Source organism: Oncorhynchus clarkii, chromosome 4 (assembly GCF_045791955.1).
Source record: "Oncorhynchus clarkii lewisi isolate Uvic-CL-2024 chromosome 4, UVic_Ocla_1.0, whole genome shotgun sequence".
In the NCBI taxonomy this organism is placed as follows: Eukaryota; Metazoa; Chordata; class Actinopteri; order Salmoniformes; family Salmonidae; genus Oncorhynchus; species Oncorhynchus clarkii.
In genome coordinates this window covers 81,809,959-81,832,350 of record NC_092150.1, presented here as the reverse complement: position 1 = coordinate 81,832,350, position 22,392 = coordinate 81,809,959, and the positions used below count along the sequence as shown (strand labels likewise).

General features: G+C 45.8%; 1 protein-coding gene across 1 annotated transcript; it reads left to right on the top strand.

The window, feature by feature from the left end:
- The first annotated feature begins 2,611 nt into the window (after positions 1-2,611).
- On the top strand, positions 2,612-8,335 carry LOC139407871 (syntaxin-binding protein 6-like). The gene is made up of 7 exons (XM_071151743.1): positions 2,612-2,823; positions 3,474-3,634; positions 4,469-4,599; positions 4,932-5,256; positions 5,553-5,651; positions 6,300-6,472; positions 7,588-8,335. Exons 2-7 carry the CDS (start codon positions 3,481-3,483, stop codon positions 7,609-7,611), a joined length of 906 nt encoding a protein of 301 aa, XP_071007844.1. The 5' UTR covers positions 2,612-2,823; positions 3,474-3,480; the 3' UTR covers positions 7,612-8,335.
- Positions 8,336-22,392: the final 14,057 nt, after the last annotated feature.

The window sequence follows — 22,392 nt, the reverse complement described above, 5'->3', positions numbered from 1 at the left end:
GTTTTTTTTAATATGATTTGTGTAAACACAGCAGAGTTTTTTTATATGATTTGTGTAAACACAGCAGAGTTTTTTTATATGATTTGTGTAAACACAGCAGAGTTTTTTTATATGATTTGTGTAAACACAGCAGAGTTTTTTTTTTATATGATTTGTGTAAACACAGCAGAGTTTTTTTATATGATTTGTGTAAACACAGCAGAGTTTTTTTTTTAAACACAGTATCTGTTAGGATGACTTTTTACTGTCTTGTGAATGTTAGCTATTTCATTTCTCCTCAGATGTGTTTGAAAGCCTCCCTTGTTAGATCAGACTGTCAGATTCCTTGGTATTCTACTCTGTCACCCCCATGCCTTTGCTCTAACACCTGGTTCCCACTATAGGGCCGATCCAAATCAAACTGTGCTGGCACAGATATTTTATTTTCACATTGTCCTTTCTAGCATGGTTCTAACAGCTATGGCGGATGCATAACCAGACCAGGCCAGTACAACACAGCATAGTTTAGTTCTGTAGTATGAAAGGGTATTGAGAAACCTCTTAGTGAGTCTTACCCATGGTTCTCTCCTTGGTTCGGCATATCCTTGTTTACATGTTGTCCCACTGGGCACAGACGTCAATTCAACGTCTATTCCACGTTGCTTCAACGTAATTTCATTGAAATGCCGTGGTAACAACATTGATTGAACCAGTGTGTGCCCAGTGGGATGTTGTCACTGTTACACTCATAGAGATGAGAGGTTCATCGTCCTTAGGATACAATTCACCCATTCATGTGCCATAACGTGTAAGTGACATCGATGTCTTCTCTTAATTTCGCATAGAGTTGTAATTGAAGACAAAATGAAGTACTGTACCCTAGGGAACAGTGGCGGCTGCTGAGGGGACGGCCTACTAACGGATGGAACGGAGCTAATGGAATGGCTTAATCACATGGAAACCATTTGATACCATTCCACCAATTCCGCTACAGCCATTACCACGAGCCTGTCCCCCTTCATCCATTACCACGAGCCTGCCCCCCTTCATCCATTACCACGGGCCCGTCCCCCTTCATCCATTACCACGAGCCCGCCCCCCTTCACCCATTACCACGAGCCCGTCCCCCTTCACCCATTACCACGAGCCCGTCCCCCTTCATCCATTACCACGAGCCTGTCCCCCTTCATCCATTACCACGAGCCTGCCCCCCTTCATCCATTACCACGAGCCCGTCCCCCTTCATCCATTACCACGGGCCTGTCCCCCTTCATCCATTACCACGGGCCTGTCCCCCTTCATCCATTACCACGAGCCCGTCCCCCTTCATCCATTACCACGAGCCCGTCCCCCTTCATCCATTACCACGAGCCCGTCTCCCTTCATCCATTACCACGAGCCCGTCCCCCTTCACCCATTACCACGAGCCCGTCCCCCTTCATCCATTACCACGAGCCCGTCCCCCTTCATCCATTACCACGAGCCCGTCCCCCTTCATCCATTACCACGAGCCTGTCCCCCTTCATCCATTACCACGAGCCCGTCTCCCTTCACCCATTACCACGAGCCTGTCCCCCTTCATCCATTACCACGAGCCTGTCCCGCTTCATCCATTACCACGGGCCCGTTCCCCCTTCACCCATTACCACGAGCCCGTCCTCCCCAATTAAGGTGCCACCAACCTCCTGTGCTAAGGAAATGTAATTGTGTTGTGGGTCGTCCACCCTTCAGCCATATTCCCTTTTGCCTTCCACCAGAGGACACTATTTTTCTGTCATCACTGTCTGATCCACTCATGCTCACTCTTTTTTAACGGTTGTTACCACATCCTAAAATGTATCTTCTTAAAATGTGATTCAAAACCTAACCCGAACCTTAACCACCCTGCTAAACTTATGCCCAAACCTAACCTTAAATTAAGCACATGTTTTGTTTTCATACATTTTTACGATAGCCAATTTCGACTTTTGGGCTGTGGTAACTAGTGGAAACCATTTTTTTTCGTTCCCTCTTCAAATGAATGACGTGGTGCTTAACCTTGGTAAACCATTTGTTTTACATTAAACTATATCTCTACAGCTGTCTGTCTGTGGTCTCCGTGCATTCAACATTAGGCCTACTTTTGAATAAATAAAGACGAGCCATATCAGTGAGCTTTGGAAATAGTGTCGTGGCAAATTCAACTTTTTAAAGAGGCAATCAGCGGTAACTACATCCTTTTTTAGACTTTTAAATGAATGATATGTACCCACGGATTCTTGAAGAATATAATTTATACAAGTCTCATGAGCTTAGTTCAACTGTCACACTAAAATATAAGCTTGTGTTACTCCAATGTTTGGAAACAAAAAATGGAAACAAACACTATATAGCCTCAAAACATGGTTAAAACAACACTTGATGGATCCTTACATGCATAGCTGTCTATGGATTGGAGAGTGAATTCATTTATCCAGCACAATCCCTCATATTTTTACCAAACCAGGAGTGAGGGTGCCGTTGCTATTGTTTTTGCTGCTGATTTCCTATTTAATGTATTCCTGAGAGAGCAACCTGCAAAGAGTAAGCCTATGAAGAATGATGGTAAACCAAGATTAAAATAATTATTGTATGAGATTCAACCCAATAAATCATTTTCCCCACGTGACTTCTAACTTGTTCAAATGGGATGGTCTCCAGACAGAGTCACCTTCTCCGCAATGCTCTAGAGTAGAAATTTAACTCGGATTGTAAACCTTGTGGCGGTTGATTAGAGGTGGCAGCCTGACAGTTATACAAGCCAGTCGAGTCGTTTGGTAATCAGCCTAGCTGTTTCTGCATCTTGGTGGAGTAAAACAACAAAAAAGGTATTGTATACCATACAACTTTCTTCTCTCTTAGTTGTATGTCGAGGGTTACTAAAGAATAATCGATAAAGCATTTGGGGATTTTGATGATGATAAATGTAATCAAATTTAAACGAATAAGGAGGACCCGTGACACATTCATTTGAATCAGTTTAATGCGTCTCCCACTCTAACAGGTGTGCAGTTTACCTTTAACTAGCTACAATACAGATTGTTGCACCAGATAATGTGGTTTAACCGAAGAGTTTTGGTATCCATTACTGGGAGATACAGGATCGGTACTGTTTGGTGAAACACTTTGGCGACACTGTCTTTGTCCTTGATTTATGGAAACACGGGTCTCGTAAGTGGCCCATTGCAGGTGTCGGTTTTGAATGTAGAAAATGTTATTTTAATAAATTCTTGTTTTGCTCCATGAATAAATCTCTGCGCTACACTAAACACTACCTACCCTGTAACTCCCAGTAATTGAATACAAAACAAATCTTTGGTTAAATCACATTATCTGGTGTAACAATTTGTAGCTAACCTTTCACATACGATGTTATTCATTTGGAAGACAATACACTAAGCATGTGACTCACAAGAGTAACATACTCAATATTTTCCTTCATCAATCTGTTTTGTCTATTGGCTATCCTACTCCCAGATCACTATGAATATCCAGTCAGTTATCAACAGGGAAGTGTTTGCGCCCCGGGATGAGAGGATACTAGTGGCTGTGGAGGTTAAGAGGAGAAAAAGGAAAAAGGTTCCCTTTCTGCCCACTGGAGGCAAGGGAGAATATATGACATACATCTGTCTGTCAGGTAGGCTCCTGTAACATATTTCTCTATGATATACATCTGTCTGTCAGGTAGGCTCCTGTAACATATTTCTCTATGACATACATCTGTCTGTCAGGTAGGCAGGCTCCTGTAACATATTTCTCTCAGCTGGGACCATTGTGACTTGAATTTTAAATCCAGGACTTGTTGATCTGCTGTGTGTATATACAACTCTCTTGTTCAGGATTAAAAGGCTACATTGTTTAACCATCTCATGGTGGAATTATCTGACTGGAAGGATGCAGAGGTATTCATGGGGTTGCAGTCAGGACATTGTGATGCTGGCTATCTAATACCACTGAGTCTGACGTTGTCAGAGGACATGGATCCTATAATTGAGCAGGAAGGATCACTTGCATATTATTTAGATGTTCAGTGTCACTCACTCTCCATCCATAGTAGCTATTGTTACTGTGATGAAGTCACCCAGTCATGGGCATTCACTGCCCCAGTGTCCCTCGAGGGACTCTTCACCCCGTCCCAATTACACCACTGACGGAAGAGTGACTAGTGTCCTCAGCTGGCACTGCCAGTCTCCCCCATTACAACCCCCTCATATCGTTTGAACAAGAGAATCCACTGAAGAAGAATGGGCATTGGCGGTCTGTTTGTTGACCTGTGATGGTGACTGGTCCCGTGTGTCTAATGTTTGTAAAAAAAATAAACACACGTTTAGTTGTGGAAAGTGAATCCTAAATCTCTTCTTTATAGCCTGTCTTCATTGTAGTACTGTGTAGATATGCTTTGATATTTTTACATTATATGACTGTGCTTTGGTTTCATATTTCTAACTGATGACTCCTCCTAATCCCCCAGTGACCAATAAGAGACCAGCCCAGCTCCTCATCACCAAGGTCAAGCAGTTTGGAGGCTCTGCCCCCTTCACCAGGAGGTCACAGTGGAGCGTGGAGCAGCTCCGCCAGGTCGATGGCATCGACCCCAACAAGGTGACGTCATCATAGAGATAGTATAGATGTGATATTCTGTGTGGTGTTTTTTTCTTTCTTCTTTGTGTCCATTTCCTTCCTCTCTCCTTAGCCCCCTCTGCCATGTTCAGTTTCCCAAAGCAGAATGGATGAAAATCAGTGCGGTTTGGGGGCTAATTAGACTAGTAGAGCCGATCAGGTCTTGATGGATAAAGGGTGGAATTGGGATTGGAGCACCAGGATTCTGACCCATGTGTTTCTGAGCGATTGGTTTGGTCTACTATTCTCCTCTACTGTCTTGTGACCTCCCTATCGTATCCCTTATCTGTATACCCTTCTGTAATCTCCCACAGGACTGCCCAGAGTTTGACCTGGTATTTGACAACGCCTTTGACCAATGGGTGGCCAGCTCAGCGGCAGAGAAGTGCATCTTCATCCAGATCATGTACCACGCCTGTCAGACTTACTGGGAGGGCAAGGAGAGGGTCCCTGGTGGCCTGGGTAGCCCAGCTGGAGACCAGCAGAAGGACCAGAGAGCTAGTCCAGGGGCCCAGGTTAGCCCAGGATCCCAAGGGGGCCAAAGAGGAGGTCCAGGGGCCCAGGCTAGACGGAAGAGCACAGTGGGTCCCAGGCCCCGCCAGACTGAATTTGTCAACTGTCAGTCCAAACTCACAGGAGGTAAAGGGGTGTGAAAGGAGAAGCGTAGTCTGTCAACAGTCAGTCCCAATTCACTCCCTTCCCCTTGGTCCTAACACTTCCATGTTTGCAGATCGACATGCATTGACCTAGGGGAAGTGTTAGTGTGCAATATTGACCAGCTCTCAGTTTGCATTATTCTGAGACTGTAGGAGTGGTTTATCCTCATGATATGGCATGGACTCCAATTTCCTGTTTGATTCTGTACTGTCTATTTGCCCTATTGATCATGGTTATGATACAGCTTTTATCAGTCTCATTGGGTGTCATTCTAACAGATGCCTGCACTGTGAATCTGGTCATCTACCGTTGCAAGGTCTTCTTCAACCGCATGAAGAAGGTGATGGTTTCAAAACAAAGCAGTCCTCAGGCTGGAGGTAAGGGGACAAAACAACCTTCAATAATATAAGGACAAACCTTAGTGGTAGGCCTATGGTTGTATCCTTTACATTCTCCTATATTCTCCTTTATAAATCCTCTCTCAGGCGATGGATGCTTTTGTCAATTGTCCTCTGTAACACCTCTCTCCGCTACAGTAGAGAATGGCTCTTCTATGAGGTTGCGGCTAGCTGACTGGCGACTTTGTATCCAAACCTCCTGCTAAAATAACAAAGGCTAGCCTTGAGTCTGCGGGGTAGGGAGACTGAGAAGAAACGCGGCTCCTCATGGAACCAACTGACGTGTATGTGTGGCACAGGGAGAGGTGCCAGGCAGTAGCAGGGCATAGAGATGCAGACCAACAGAAAATGTGGGGCAGTCTCTCTCCTAAGTTGACCAGTCCAGGTGGCATTATCTAGCCCCCCCCTACAGGTTGTTACCTCTCTCTCGACAAACATTAGTTTAGAATAAAAGAAAGCAAAGATGGATAGATCGACATTTTGATTCTGGCTCTTGGATGTTGTAACATAATGTTATACCTGTTTGGTATCCCATCTAGGTATCCTATCTTTGGTGTGTGTGGTCATGACCAGTTTTTGTCTCTGTCTCTCTGTCTCTCTCTCTCTGTTTCTCTGTGTGTTGTGCAGCAGGTCACAGAGCAAGTCCCAGTGGGCAGCGCCCCCCAGGGGGCAGTATGGCTAGTGTAGTCAAGAGGGCAAGCCAGGCCCTGCAGGAGCGTGGGGAGAGACTGGGCCGTGCCGAGGACAAGACAGTAGACCTGATGCACAAAGCCCAGCAGTTTGCAGACACTGCCCACAAGGTGAGACGTTGCGCTGTTAAATATCAACACCACAGACACACCGCTGACACACCACAGACACACGCTAACACACCGCTGACACACCACAGACACACGCTAACACACCACAGACACGCGCTAACACACCACAGACACACGCTAACACACCCTGACACACCACAGACACGCGCTGACACACCACAGACACGCGCTGACACACCACAGACACGCGCTGACACACCACAGACACGCGCTGACACACCACAGACACGCGCTGACACACCACAGACACGCGCTGACACACCACAGACACGCGCTGACACACCACAGACACGCGCTAACACACCACAGACACGCGCTAACACACCACAGACACGCGCTAACACACCACAGACACGCGCTAACACACCACAGACACGCGCTAACACACCACAGACACGCGCTAACACACCACAGACACGCGCTAACACACCACAGACACGCGCTAACACACCACAGACACGCGCTAACACACCACAGACACGCGCTAACACACCACAGACACGCGCTAACACACCACAGACACGCGCTAACACACCACAGACACGCGCTAACACACCACAGACACGCGCTAACACACCACAGACACGCGCTAACACACCACAGACACGCGCTAACACACCACAGACACGCGCTAACACACCACACACAGTTGGGCGAAAGTTTGATTTCAGCCTCTGCGTTTGGTCCAGCCATGCTCGTGACCTATGAGCAATTTAACATGTATTATTAAGTGTGTATCATTCCACACTATGCTGTGTAGTTGACCTTGTCTAGAACACCTACCCAATGAGAGAGCCAGAGGGCTACCAACACCCCCATACCATTAGGTTTTACAGTAATTGTGAGTCAATCAATCCTCATAATAAACTCTTCATTTGGAGAGGAGGCATTGTGTACCAGCGTAACACTCTCATTGATGAGAACATAAACATTTAATGGGTTAATTACCTGTGTATGTAATTGGATGACATTTGTCATCTAAAACTATTAGGCCCTAGAATGCTTTAAAGTGGCCCATCAAAGATAAAATACCTTTTTATTTCAGGGGAAATGAGCTAGAATGTGAAAATGATGAGACTTTCTTTCTCCTCTAGATGGCTCTGAAGTATTCAAACTAGAGGCATCTCTTCCTGTGGGTCTGCTCCTGGAGTCCGTGGCCCTATTTCACCTGTTGATTCTATGGATAGTAACTTCTATACTAATGTTGTGCTGAGGCATAGTTTAGTTGAAACCCAGTGGACGCTGCAATTCCTCTGTGAAGAATCCTATGTTCTGAGAGGAGTGGAGGGTTGTGGTACTTGCTCTTAGGACATTGACTATGTCAAAAGGACATGGAAACCTTTACAGACGGGCAGTGGGGAGGACGGCCCAGTTATGGACCTCGGAGTTTAAGAATGACCTTTAACCTCCAGAATGGGACCTGTGGATCACATGACGGTGTCGTTTCATGGCATAGCTAGCTGGTTTACTGGATGGCCACGTTGTCACAATGCTCCCACTGCATGAGTGTACTTGTCTTCCCTGCTTCAGTAGCCTGTGCTCTGATGACGAGGACTTTACATTTTGGGGGTTTCACATGTTTTTAGACATTTTAATATTGGCATATGAATTCTCCGTAAAAAGCCTTTCAGGATTCACGTGTCTTCTCCGCTATGGAAGTATATTTCAATGGTGGATTTGCTCGTTACATAAATAATTGATCATTTATGACCGTAAACAGGCACACGCATAGAGAGCAGCTGGTGAATGTTTGATTTAGATTGATACTGGAGAATCCATTTTACCCATGGGAGGGGTTACCAATTACATAGTCATTTAATGTTTGAATGGTGTTGTTAGTATGGCTGTTTCAGGTTAGCTGGTGCAGGGGTATGAGGAACACCTGGTGAAATGTGTTTTTATTTTCTTTGCATGGTGATGCTTTAGTAAGTACAGTCTTGATTTCTTGGCACTTTCTAAATATGACTATTGTATGGATTCCTATATTGCGCACTAATTTGTTTTGCTTTAATTTGCTTCCACTATTTTTCACTGCTAAATTCCTCCACTACCCTCTCCCTGCTTGCATCATCCATTGATTAGTCACTAATCATTATTCAAACCATTGATTAGTCACTAATCACTATTCCAAATTCAAGTTGATAATCTATCTGATCCTTGTCTATTGTCTTTGTCTAATCATGTGTGAGTCATTGATCCCCGGTCTTGTCACGTATGTGTCGTGAGTTTTTGTCTGTTGCACCATGTGTATCGTAATTACATGTCTCATGACCTTTTAATCTTTAATTGCTAGTTCCGTGTCGGAGACTTGAGTGCAGCCGGTATAATGGTGGGTTTGTGTATGTAGACCAGGGCTCTTCTAGGTGAGGTTATAAGCAAGATATGGAATGTTGACTGAATGATTGCGTGTGTGATCATAATCTCGTCCACACAGCCGGCTCTCTATGTGGTAGCAATTGAGCCTGGGGACGAGGTTCATGTGATGACGGTTCAGAAGGCCACTGTCGAGAAGAGACTTCTGAGTTGGTGAGTGATGAGGGTCACAAAGGCTTGTTGTAAGGTTGAGTGCTCTTGCGTAGGCCTGTGGTTGTTGAATTTCTTTCGATACCTAATAGTGTTTTTATTGTACACAACACTAATAAATAAATAAAGCATATCAATTTATCAGCTGGGACAACATGTCCCACTTCATGCTTAACCTGTCATGGAATGAGAGGGAAGCCTAATCTGTCTTTCAACTACTCGTATCTGAATGAGACTTAATTGTGGCAGTTAACTAAGGAGACAAATCCTAAAATGGCACTGCATGCTTTCTGTTGCTATATTACTGTTGGTGATCTGATGAACGATTGGCTAGAATCTAGATGAGTTGATAAGTGCCTAAACTACCTTTTTTATATTCTGATCATGGAGTTGAAACCATGAACTGATGTTATTCCTAGAAATGCTGACTATTTAACATAGTCTTAGAACAGTTCTTGAAGCTCTGTTTAGTGTCAATGTTAACATGAGATTTGTACTGTTTTTAATGAGAACTTCAATGACCTTAACACTCCTCTTTTTGACCCAATAAATGAAATGGGACCTGTCTGACGTTCTGTGTTTTCATTTTATCAGGGCCTACTGCAGGGCTCTCTAACACTCTTCCTGGAGAGCTACCATCCTGTAGGTTTTCACTCTGAATCTAATCTAGCACACCCGATTCTAATAATTACATGGTTGATGGGTGGAATCAGGTTAGATACAACAGGGGTTGGATTGAGTAGCCTGGATAGAGAGACGTACAGTACCTTCATTTTGTTTGCCTTATTTCTGAACACTAGAGGGTGCTCAAACAGCAGTTAAATCTGACCCACTGGCCATCACAAGTGACATTATTACTTAAGGTCATTTGTGATGATGGGGTATTATTTAAACATGTCGTTAGGGTGCATATAATACAACACATCTGTGTGTTCTTATAGATCATGTAGATTGCTTGTGGTCAGAATGGTTTGTTGTGAATGTTCACCAATGACTGTTGAATAAAAGGAAATGTTTGTTTGGAATATTTTGAGATCCTGATCGTTACTGCCCATTTCTCAATCCCGTCATAATTCTGTGTCAAACTACTGTCCAAACCATTAACAGGCAGGTAGCCTGGTGGTTATGAGCATTGGGGCAGTATTTGAGAGGTCGCTGGTTTGAATCCCTGAGCAGACTAGGTGAAAAATCTGTCGAGGTGCACTTGAGCAAGGCACTTAACCCTAATTGCTCCTGTAAATTGCTCTGGATAAGAGTGTCTGCTAAGTGACTGAAATGGGGAAACTATTCCGTAATCAATTGGAAAATATTGAATTCATGCACCTGTCTATATTTTACTGTATTGTATATCCAGGTAGTTTGGTCAGCATCTATAGATCAGATGAAAACAGCTCTGGTCTCTGGAGAATACAGTACTTACAGTATTGATGCAGCTATACTGTAGTGACCTTAAGCCCTTAAGAGGTTCAGACCTCTTGGTGTATCAGTTGTTGTTGAGTTGACAGTCGCTGGACCTGGTTTGAGTCCCAGTCGGGGCTACCCCTCAAATTCGCTATGATATAATGTATGAGGACACGTTTATTTGTCTTATAAATGCCAACGCCTGTGCTCACACAGGGCAGAACAGACACTCCGTCAGAGACGACTGAGATATAGATTGTGGATCATATCATTCATTGTATGTGGTGTGATAGGAGTTTGTTTGTGGTACTATATTTACAGGCCCTGCGATAGACTAGTGTCCTGTCCAGGACCAAACAGATTGCCTTCGGACCCAAGAGTGCTTCTGGCTCGTATAAGCCAAGGCTCCTGACTTCCTCTATTTACAAAATGTAAATAAACTACATAGCTGCTCCTTTAGTACCATAATTTAATTGATGATTTACTCATCAGTATCACACTGGCTCATCAATGTGTATTTAACCTTCATGGTCACACCAGGAAGTGTCAGTATTGTCGTATCGACGAAGGAGATTTCCTGATGCCTAAAGTAGACATCAGCAAGAAGGGCCGGTCGTGACTTGGTGGCCATGGAAACACAGTGACTTTGCATGGGTCTTATATGGACCATGCCTATTCCTCCTTGGATGTTAACATCTCAGGGACCCTTGGTTTAAGTCTGGCTTAACTCTGACTCAGACCGCTGGGTCACGAGTCATGACTAGTGGCCAGGGACACAGGGGTTGTATTCATTTGGACACAATGTGGCAAATTGTTTTTCATCAGAAAACAAAAATAAGCGGTTCTTCCCTGTTTAACTCCATTTTATTTATTTTGGTGCCTAATGAACAACCAGGGAGCGCATTTAAGCTTTTGGTGATATTGTCATCACTGACTGCTACGGTGATATTGTCATCACTGACTGCTACAGTGATACAACGAGGTGAAAAATCTATGTGCCCATGAGCAAGGCACTTAACCCTAATTGCTCTGGATAAGAGTGCCTACTAAATGACAATTGTAAATGTACTGTATTAAATGAATCACGATATCTTGTTAGTCAGAAAAAGTGTCTGTAATTCTCTAGTGTACCACTGTGGGGCGCAGCTGTGCAGTGGTGACTGTAGTTAAAGGATGGTAATAGAGTGAGACTCGCCCTAGACTTGCCCCCCTCCAAACAGTGGAATGTAAACAGAATTGTCTCTTGAAGCCCTATTTATTTTGTTTTTATTTCAAACCTGGACGACACTGGGCCAATTGAGCGCCGCCCTATGGGACTCCCAATCATGGTGGTTGTGATACAGCCTGGATTCGAACCAGGGTGTCTGTAGTGACGCCTCTAGCACTGAGACAATTTTAATAGCAGAGCAATGCTTTTGAATCAGCAGAAATTAAAAGACAGACATTTTCCTTATTTGAGACTTCTTATTATCTTCCTGCTTTCTATGAAGGCCATCTGGCTACAGACTAAAGGACATCTCACACACATGCCCTCAATCCAAAACACAGGGCTCCAAGCAGTCTTTTCCAGTGATAGTATACAGGTGAAAATGGCTAGACAGATTGCTGTGTAGGCAGAATGCTCAAATACATATTCAATCGCTGTGTCAAAAAATCCAATCGTTTAATAGTTCACTTTTTTTTTGGGGGGGGGGGGGGGATTTACTCCAAACATTTCTTATCTTATCCTCTGTGACATCAGAACAGAGAAACTTAACCTAGAAAGAGCTATTAGAGGAGCAGACGGTTATCTGAGGCCCCTCTTACACGGTCCAGATTAACTTTGTGAAGAGGGGAACAAAAAAAAGAGGAATTTGTTTGAGCGAGAGAGATTTTATGTGTGTGTGTTTTATCTATCTGTGTCTAGGGTTCTCTAACCTGTCTCGGCAGTACAGTTCCCCTGTCCACATCTTACAACGGTATCGAGGACCGACAGAGACACACCACCACAATATATGAACTGTAATATCACGTCACAAACAAGACACTTCACAGAGGTCAAAGACGGTGGGTCACATTGAGGACAGGTGATATAGTGATGACATGGAGGGTTCATGTCCACGTTAGGAATTAGCCGGTTGTTGATGTCTTGATTTAAACAGGTGCCCCGTGCTCTGAAGGTTTACGTTGTCTGACAATCATAGGGTTTGTGAGAGAGGGATTTTATTGGTGCTCACACTTTGTTACAGAATTGTCCTTGACAACGCGTTCATTTGAAACTCTATTGAGAATAAGCAAGGGCTGTCCCCAAATCACTTTACCCTTCATGTACATGTCTACCTCATACCCCTGCACATTGATCTGGTACTCCCTGTATATAGCTATTACCCCTGCACATTGATCTGGTACTCTATGTATATAGCTATTACCCCTGCACATTGATCTGGTACTCTCTGTTTATAGCTATTACCCCTGCACATTGATCTGGTACTCCCTGTATATAGCTATTACCCCTGCACATTGATCTGGTACTCCCTGTATATAGCTATTACCCCTGCACATTGATCTGGTACTCTCTGTTTATAGCTATTACCCCTGCACATTGATCTGGTACTCTCTGTATATAGCTATTACCCCTGCACATTGATCTGGTACTCTCTGTATATAGCTATTACCCCAGCACATTGATCTGGTACTCCCTGTTTATAGCTATTACCCCTGCACATTGATCTGGTACTGGTACTCCCTGTATATAGCTATTACCCCTGCACGTTGATCTGGTACTCTCTGTATATAGCTACATAACCGTCAGAGGACTCGTAGTGAGTCAGAGTACAGTAAGATAACCGTCACAGGGACTCGTAGTGAGTCAGAGTACAGTAAGATAAAACCTTACAGCTGGCTCACCTCCTGTATTGGCGGTGTGGCTGTTAGAGAATGCAGTACTGCGTTTGTTTGTGTTTTCTCTTATGGCAGAAGTATCCCTGGCTGACACTGTCCTCTCATAGTCGGGGTGGCAGGGTAGCCTAGTGGTTAGAGCATCGGACTAGTAACCGGAAGGTTGCAAGTTCCAACCCCTGAGCTGACAAGGTACAAATCTGTCGTTCTGCCCCTGAACAGGCAGTTAACCCACTGTTCCTAGGCCGTCATTGAAAATAAGAATTTGTTCTTAGCTGACTTGCCTAGTTAAATAAAGGTAAAATAAAATAATGGGGCCATAGGGCCTTCTCCATTTCCCAGCCACCAACCCAGCCAGGCAGACAGATGTCACCTTCAGCCTCCTCCCCCGGCCCTCCCTCTGAGCTCTGGCAGCCTGCACCCCGGTTACTCATCTCATCTTCCTGGTCTCCTGACACCTCTCTCGACCTTTGTTCCTCAATCTTTCTCCACTACATCTCGCTCTCTTTCTGTTTCTTGCTCTCTCTCACAGTTTGTTCTAGTAAATCTGGCCTTCTTCCTCTCTCTAGGTGAAAACATCCCAGCCTCTGTCCTCCATATCCAGCTGTTAGGCACCAGGACAGTTCAGGTGAATAACATCCAGTGTTAAGCCGCTTTAAAGAGAACATCCTTAATCTACCAGACCTTGATTTGTGAAGTGCGCGCTTGTGCACAACCTTGTCTGTGTGCTTGTGGTTGCATGTGTCCATGCACATATCTATCCCTCTGTGTGTGCACGTAAGGGTCATGGGCAGGACACGGTACAGGAATTGACAGGCTCAGACATGGTCTTGAGGTCATCCACTGTCTCATTGCCAAGGTAACCAGGCGTCTAGTCAGGAATGTCCCTCATTTGTTGTGTTAGTGACAACACATTTTACATGTTAATATTGACAAGTATTTCCTAATGAATCGATACCGGTAGTACTTTGTTTTGTGGTGTGGTATTGTGATGTCTGGCCATGAAACATGGTCGCTGTGACAATATGGACTGTTGTAATAACTCCCAAAACACTCTAATGCCTTTCGATTGAATGAAAGCCCCTCAATGGCAGATTTGTTTTGCCTTTTTCAAACACATTAAACATCATTTTCCTGCAATCTAGAGCCATAATCATTATGCTGAATTTGATGTAAAAATATATATTTAAAAAATGTTATGCATGTCTAAAAAAATGTAAATACCTCGAGTACAATTTAGTAATTACTTTTCTAAAGTCTAGCAATGCTGCCAGTTGGTATGCCAGCTAAGACAGTTAGACAAGCTAGCTACTCTAACTTGATTGATAGCCTGAAATTGCTTCTTGGTAGCTAGTTATCAGTTTGGGAGATAGGTTCCCAATCTGGGCCAGCTAAAACCAACTTCATAATATTCCTAGGTGGCTAGTAGTAGTACTACAGAGAACCCCCAAAAGTGTAACCATGGCACCTCTGTTCCTGGCTCTGTAAGAGAAGGGAATGACAGGGAAACTACAAACCAAAAACAGCCTGGTTCTTGCTCCATCCCCCAAGCGGAGTCATATTCATTAGGCATCAAATTGGGGGAAAAAACTGACTGAAACCAGGAGGGACTACCTAAACTGGTCCAATAGGAAACGCTAGTTTTCGCTTTCCATGGGGGGGGGGGGGGATTCTACAGTGTGCCGCAATGAACATGATCCAACTCTCATCTCCCCTAATGCTGGGCGGCCAGGAGTAAGGCTTGGCCAGGAGTAAGGCTTGGCCAGGAGTAAGGCTTGGCCAGGAGTAAGGCTTGGCCAGGAGTAAGGCTTGGCGCTCTGCTTTGAGCAGATGTTTGGTAACATCACAGAATTAAGCTGGTGTTTTCATGCTCGTCTTTTCCCCGCTCCATTGCTGCACCAAAAAATCCCCTGAGCCTCTGCACTGGCTCCAAACAGAGCTGCGTTTTTTATTTGAGAGAGCGAGGGGGGGGCAGGGCAATATGATTAAAGATACAGAGGGAAAGGATGGGGGTGGAGAGCTTGAAAGTGCCAGCATCAAGGCTCACCGCACGCTCATTGATGTCGTATATCACGCTCTGAAATGACAAACCCCTCAACACCCCTTTGCCTCGTATCTATCACCACTACATGGCCTCTCTGCCCTGCCCCCACTGCCCCTGTGTGTGTGACCCCCCCCCCCCCTCCCCTCCCAACCATGGGCAGAATAAAGGGGGCTTCATGGTCCATGCAGACACCATCAGAACTCACCACACTCAACCCTCCCTGCTCTGACTGGCCTGCCTGGACTGTAGCCGCTGTGTGAGCTTTAAACTGTAATCTGATTGGCTGATTCATGATTAATCCACACATTGGACAGTACTGTGTACTTTTAACATGCCAATACAGGTTCTTAGATTTTGATACATGCACTGTGCATGTATAAACATAAAATGCAGTACTGTATCTGTCAGAGTGGGACCAATCTCTGTCTCTCTCTGCGATCCCATCGGTCTTTCCTATTGTTCAGCGTTATTGGTTATTTTAGTCATTTCCTGGTTACGTGCCCTGTGATTGGATTACTTTTATTTATTTAACTGAGATGGGGTAGGGAATAATTTTTTTTAATTTACAATGACTTCCTACCAAATGGCAAAAGGCTTCTTGAGTGGACGGGGTCTGGGATTATTTAAAAAAAATATATATTATAAATTTAGGACAAAAGTCACGACAAGAGAGACAACACTACATAAAGAGAGACCTAAGACGACAACATACCAAGGCAGCAACACATGACAACACAGCATGGTAGCAACACAACATGGTAGCAGCACAAAACATGGTACAAACATTATTGGGCACAGACAACAGCACAACGGGCACGAAGGTAGAGACAACAATACATTTACTGACAGTTGTGGCTGCTTCACGTAGAGTGTCCATGATTGAGTCTTTGAATGAAGAGATTGAGATAAAACTGTCCAGTTTGAGTGTTTGTTGCAGCTCGTTCCAGTCGCTAGCTAGAGCGAACTGAAAAGAGGAGCGACCCAGGGATGGGTGTGTTTTGGGGACCTTTAACAGAATGTCACTGGCAGAACGGGGTTGTTATGTGGAGGGTGAGGGCTGCAGTAGATATCTCAGATAGGGGGAGTGAGGCATGCGCCGAATACAGTGAAATGCTTACAAGCCCCTAACCAACAATGCAGTTAAAAAAATACAAATGAGAGTAAGAAATACAAGTAACAAGTAGTTCAAGAGCAGCAGTAAAATAACAATAGTGAGACTATATACAGGGACTATATATACAGGGGGTACCGAGGTGAGAGAGGAAAGTCTTGATTTAACTTTAGCCTGCAGCTTTGATATGTACTGAGAGAAGGACTGTGCACCGTCTAGCCATACTCCCAAGTACTTGTATGAGGTGACTACCTCAAGCTCTAAACCCTCAGAGGTAGTAATCACACCTGTGGGAAGAGGGGCATTCTTCTTACCAAAAAACATGACCTTTGTTTTTGAGGTATTCAGAATAAGTTTAAGGGTGGAGAAAGCTGGTTGGACACTAAGAAAGCTTTGATGTAGAGTATTTAACACATAATCTGGGGAGGGACCAGCTGTGAGGGGTTCAGATTACAGAAGATAAATCAGACAGATGCTGTGAGGTGAAATACCTCTGTCAGACCTATTCCATCCAAAGAATACGTGGACTAAGAACCAAAAACACTCCAGACTTAACCTTTCTGTTCATTGCACAATGGCTTTGTACTTACATGTCCACCGAGTAATTCGGTGTGCGGGTGAGAGAGCTTGTTTAAGTGGGTGCACATATCTTTCTTTAGAGAATGTATAGTGTGTATCTTATGCGTTCCACTGTATATAGCTCATTTTCTTGGTATACAGTGTGAATGTATTCAGTAGTCATATACACTGAGTGTACCAAACATGAATAACACCTTCCTATTATTGAGGTGCACCCTTTTTGTCCCTCAGAACAGCCTCAATTCGTAGGGTCATGGACTCTACAAGGTGTTGAAAGCGTTCCACAGAGATGCTGGACCATGTTGACTCAAATGTCCTTTGGTCCACCACCCATTCTTGATACACACAGGAAACTGTTGAGCGTGAAAAACCCAGCAGCATTGCAGTTCTTGACACGTGTATAGCTAGTATCATAGTGGCCTATTTAGATCCCAAAGAGAGCTATACCACTGAGAGGGTCTTTGACTGTCTTGGTCCATGTCCAACATTATTGTGTTCAGAATGAGGAAGCTGTATAGGAAGTCCGGTATCAGCCGAAAGTAACAAAGTGGACGTCGGACAGGTGGGGACATTTTCTTTCCCTTCAACACACCACCAGTATGTCTGTGGAATCAGAAAGGTTTCTGGAAGAATGAGTACACAGGCTATAGCTTACATTTCACTGAAGCGCGTTTGGTACCAGGGCCCCCGTGCAATACTGCGCCTTGGCGGTAAGACAATACAAACTTGGGATGTGTCGTTTTTCTGCCGTCGCACACAGGTATTGTGTTAACACCGGATGGGGGGAGGTACTACTGACCCTGCGGGAGGGGAGCGGCGAGGGGGGGAGAGACGGGAGGGGGGAGAGACGTGAGGGGAGAGACGGGAGCGGTGAGGTGAGGGCAGACATAAGGGGAGAGGAGAGAGAGAGACAGATAGGGAGAGAGATAGATAGGGGAGAGGTAGGGAGAGAGACAGATAGGGGAGAGATGGGAGAGAGGTCAGGGGAGAGACTGGGGGGAGAGGTCAGGTGAGAGACTGGGGGAGAGGTCAGGTGAGAGACTGGGGGGAGACGGGAGAGAGGTCAGGGGAGAGACGGGAGAGCTGGTTGTCTAGGTATTGATTGAAAGGAAGACCAGCAGACACTAGGCCCTCCATGGAATGAGTTTGACACCCCTGTTCAAAGCTCTCTCTATTTTCTGAGGTAGCTTCCAGGGACATATTATGGGCTGTAACTTGTGTCCCTCTGTCCTCTAACAGTAGTGTTACTACAGCTATTGTGTCTCTCTGTCCTCAAACAGTAGTGTTACTGCAGCTATTGTGTCCCTCTGTCCTCAAACAGTAGTGTTACTGCAGTCCACAGACAATGCAATCACCATCACACTGCACGCTGCCCTATCCCATCTGGACTAGAGGAATACGTATGTAAAAATGCTGTTCATTGACTACAACTCAGCATTCAACACCATAGTACCATCCAAGCTCATCATTAAGCTGGAGGCCCTGGGTCTCAACCCCGCCCTCTGCAATTGGATCCTGGACTTTCTGATGGGCCGCCACCAGGTGGTGAAGGTCGGAAACAACATCTCCACTTTGCTGAGCCTCAACACTGGGGCCCCGCAAGGGTGCGTGCTCAGCCCCCTTCTGTACTCCTTGTTCACCCATGACTGCGTGATCAAGTTTGCAGACGACGCAACAGTAGTGGGCTTGATTACCAACAACGACGAGACGGCTTACAGGGAGGAAGTGAGGGCACTCAGAGTGTGGTGTCAGTAAAACAACCTCTCACTCAATGTCAACAAAACAAAGGAGATGATCTTGGACTTAAGGAAACAGTAGAGAGCGCACCCCTATCCACATCGAAGGGACAGTAGTGGAGAATGTGGAAAGTTTTTTAAGTTCCTTGGCATACACATCACAGACAAAATTAAATGGTCCACCCACACAGACAGTGTGGTGAAGAAGGTGAAGAAGTTTCTCTTAAACCTCAGGAGGCTGAAGAAATATGTCTTGTCACCTAAAACCCTGACAAACATTTACAGATGCGCAATTGAGAGCATCCTGTCTGGCTGTATCACCGCATGGTACGTCAACTGCACCGCCCTCAACTGCAAGGCTCTCCAGATGGTGCGGTCTGCACAACGCATCACCGGGGGCAAACTACCTGCCCTCCAGGAAACCTACAGCACCCAACGTCACAGGAAGGCCCCCCAAAAAATGAAGGACAACAACCACCCGCCTGTTCACCCCGCTACCATTCAGAAGGCGAGGTCAGTACAAGTGCATCAAAGCTGGGACCGAGAGACTGAAAAACAGCTTCTATCACAAAGCCATCAGACTGCTAAAGAGCAATCACTAACTCGGAGAGGCTGCTGCCTAAATTGAGACGCACTAGTCACTTTAAACAATTCCGCTTTAATAATGTTTACATATCTTACATTACTCACCTCGTATGTACAGTATATACTGTATCTTATACCATCTATTGCATCTTGCCTATGCCGCTCGGCCATTGCTCATCCATATATTTATATGTACATGTTCTTATTCCATCCCTTTAGATTTGTGTGTATTAGATAGTTGTTGGGGAATTGATAGATTACCTGTTAGATATTACTGCACTGTTGCAACTACAAGCATTTAGCGACACTCACATTAACATCTGCTAATCATGTGTATGTGACCAATAACATTGATTTGAGCTAGTGTTACTGCAGCTAGTGTTACTGCTGCTAGTGTTACTGCTGCTAGTGTTACTGCAGCTAGTGTTACTGCAGCTAGTGTTACTGCAGCTAGTGTTACTGCAGCTAGACTTACTGCAGCTAGACTTACTGCAGCTAGTGTTACTGCAGCTAGTGTTACTGCTGCTAGTGTTACTGCAGCTAGACTTACTGCAGCTAGTGTTACTGCAGCTAGTGTTACTGCAGCTAGTGTTACTGCTGCTAGTGTTACTGCTGCTAGTGTTACTGCAGCTAGTGTTACTGCAGCTAGTGTTACTGCTGCTAGTGTTACTGCAGCTAGACTTACTGCAGCTAGTGTTACTGCAGCTAGTGTTACTGCTGCTAGTGTTACTGCAGCTGTGTGTTCCAAACCTCTGGCCTACTTCACCTGCAAAACAATGGCAGGAATAAGCAGCTGCAAATAATCCTATAATCCACACATGCGGCACGGCCCGGGCAAGATTAAATAGGCCAGGAAGCCGGAATAATGCACTCTACTTTGAATAACATCAACCCCAAATACGCCTAATGGTCTAGCAGGAGAAGGAAAATAGAAAATGGGGACAAAGCGTTCTAATAGGGGAAAGAGTATAAAGTATAAATGTTTTCTTCAATTTCTTCGTTCTTTTCTCTGCCGTTGTCATTTCCCAACTATAAACGACCATGTGATGTGGAAATGGTGGAGAATGACAACAGAGGAAAAGCCTAAACGTGATGATGCCTTTGGGAAGTGTGTGGTTGTGATTCCGCGTAGAGGTGTGTGTGTGTGTGTGTGTGTGTGTGTGTGTGTGTGTGTGTGTGTGTGTGTGTGTGTTTTTTGTGATTTCGCGTAGAGGTGTGTGTGTGTGTGTGTGTGTGTGGTTGTGATTCCGCATAGAGGTGTGTGTGTGTGTGTGGTTGTGGTTGTGATTCCGCGTAGAGGTGTGTGTGTGTGTGTGTGTGTGCTCCCATATGCGCACGTATGTGTGCATGCACACTCTTGTGTGTTTTACTGCCGAGATACTCCGCTTGACATCATCTCTCAATTACTTATTTGAGTGGGTTATTGAAGCCCTTTTGTTGACTGCACCGTCTGCACGGCTCAGAGTGGGTGAGTGTGACTCTATTTACTGTCCGGGTAGTGGCTGGTATGTGCTGCTGCCTGCATCCATGAGGCCCCTCCACTTGGCTCCAACATCCACCCTCCATAGCAGCTGGTACTGGGAGATTCACCATGCTGTTCCCTCCATAGCAGCTGGTACTGGGAGATTCACCATGCTGTCCCCTCCATAGCAGCTGGTACTGGGAGATTCACCATGCTGTCCCCTCCATAGCAGCTGGTACTGGGAGATTCACCATGCTGTCCCCTCCATAGCAGCTGGTACTGGGCGATCCACCATGCTGTCCCCTCCATAGCAGCTGGTTCTGGGAGATTCACCATGCTGTCCCCTCCATAGCAGCTGGTACTGGGAGATTCACCATGCTGTCCCCTCCATAGCAGCTGGTACTGGGAGATTCACCATGCTGTCCCCTCCATAGCAGCTGGTACTGGGAGATTCACCATGCTGTCCCCTCCATAGCAGCTGGTACTGGGCGATCCACCATGCTGTCCCCTCCATAGCAGCTGGTACTGGGAGATTCACCATGCTGTCCCCTCCATAGCAGCTGGTACTGGGAGATTCACCATGCTGTCCCCTCCATAGCAGCTGGTACTGGGAGATCCACCATGCTGTCCCCTCCATAGCAGCTGGTACTGGGCGATTCACCATGCTGTCCCCTCCATAGCAGCTGGTACTGGGAGATTCACCATGCTGTCCCCTCCATAGCAGCTGGTACTGGGCGATCCACCATGCTGTCCCCTCCATAGCAGCTGGTACTGGGCGATCCACCATGCTGTCCCCTCCATAGCAGCTGGTACTGGGAGATTCACCATGCTGTCCCCTCCATGTCATCTTCCTCCCAGGGGGAAAGGGAAACAGAAGGGGTTAGAGATGGAGGGAGAGGAAAGTGAAAAGAGAGGAGTTAAGAGGGAGAGGAGAGATGGGGTAGGGAAGGGGTGGGGAGATAGATGGGGTATGGGAGAGTAGAGGAGATGGATGGGGTATGGGAGAGTAGAGGAGATGGATGGGGTAGGGGAGAGTAGAGGAGATGGATGGGGTAGGGGAGAGTAGAGGAGATGGATGGGGTAGGGGAGAGTAGAGGAGATGGATGGGGTAGGGGAGAGTAGAGGAGATGGATGGGGTAGGGGAGAGGAGATGGCTGGGGTCGGGGAGAGTAGAGGAGATGGATGGGGTAGGGGAGAGTAGAGGAGATGGATGGGGTAGGGGAGAGTAGAGGAGATGGATGGGGTAGGGGAGAGGAGATGGATGGGGTCGGGGAGAGTAGAGGAGATGGATGGGGTAGGGGAGAGTAGAGGAGATGGATGGGGTAGGGGAGAGTAGAGGAGATGGATGGGGTAGGGGAGGAGATGGATGGGGTAGGGGAGAGGAGAGGAGAGATGGGGTAGGGAAGAAGAGAGGAGAGATGGGGTAGGGAAGAAGAGAGGAGAGATGGGGTAGGGAAGAGGAGAGAAGACAGATGGGGTAAGGAAGAGTGGGGGAAGGGGAGAGGAGGTAGATGGGGTAGAGGAGAGGAGATAGATGGGGTAAGGAAGAGTGGGGGAAGGGGAGAGGAGGTAGATGGGGTA

Coding starts and splice junctions, on each gene's coding strand:
- LOC139407871 (XM_071151743.1), top strand. CDS start 3,481: ATGAATATCCAGTCAGTTATCAACAGGGAAGTGTTTGCGCCCCGGGAT. Junction 5,257..5,552: donor TCAGTCCAAACTCACAGGAG/GTAAAGGGGTGT, acceptor TCATTCTAACAG/ATGCCTGCACTGTGAATCTG. Junction 5,652..6,299: donor AAGCAGTCCTCAGGCTGGAG/GTAAGGGGACAA, acceptor TGTGTTGTGCAG/CAGGTCACAGAGCAAGTCCC.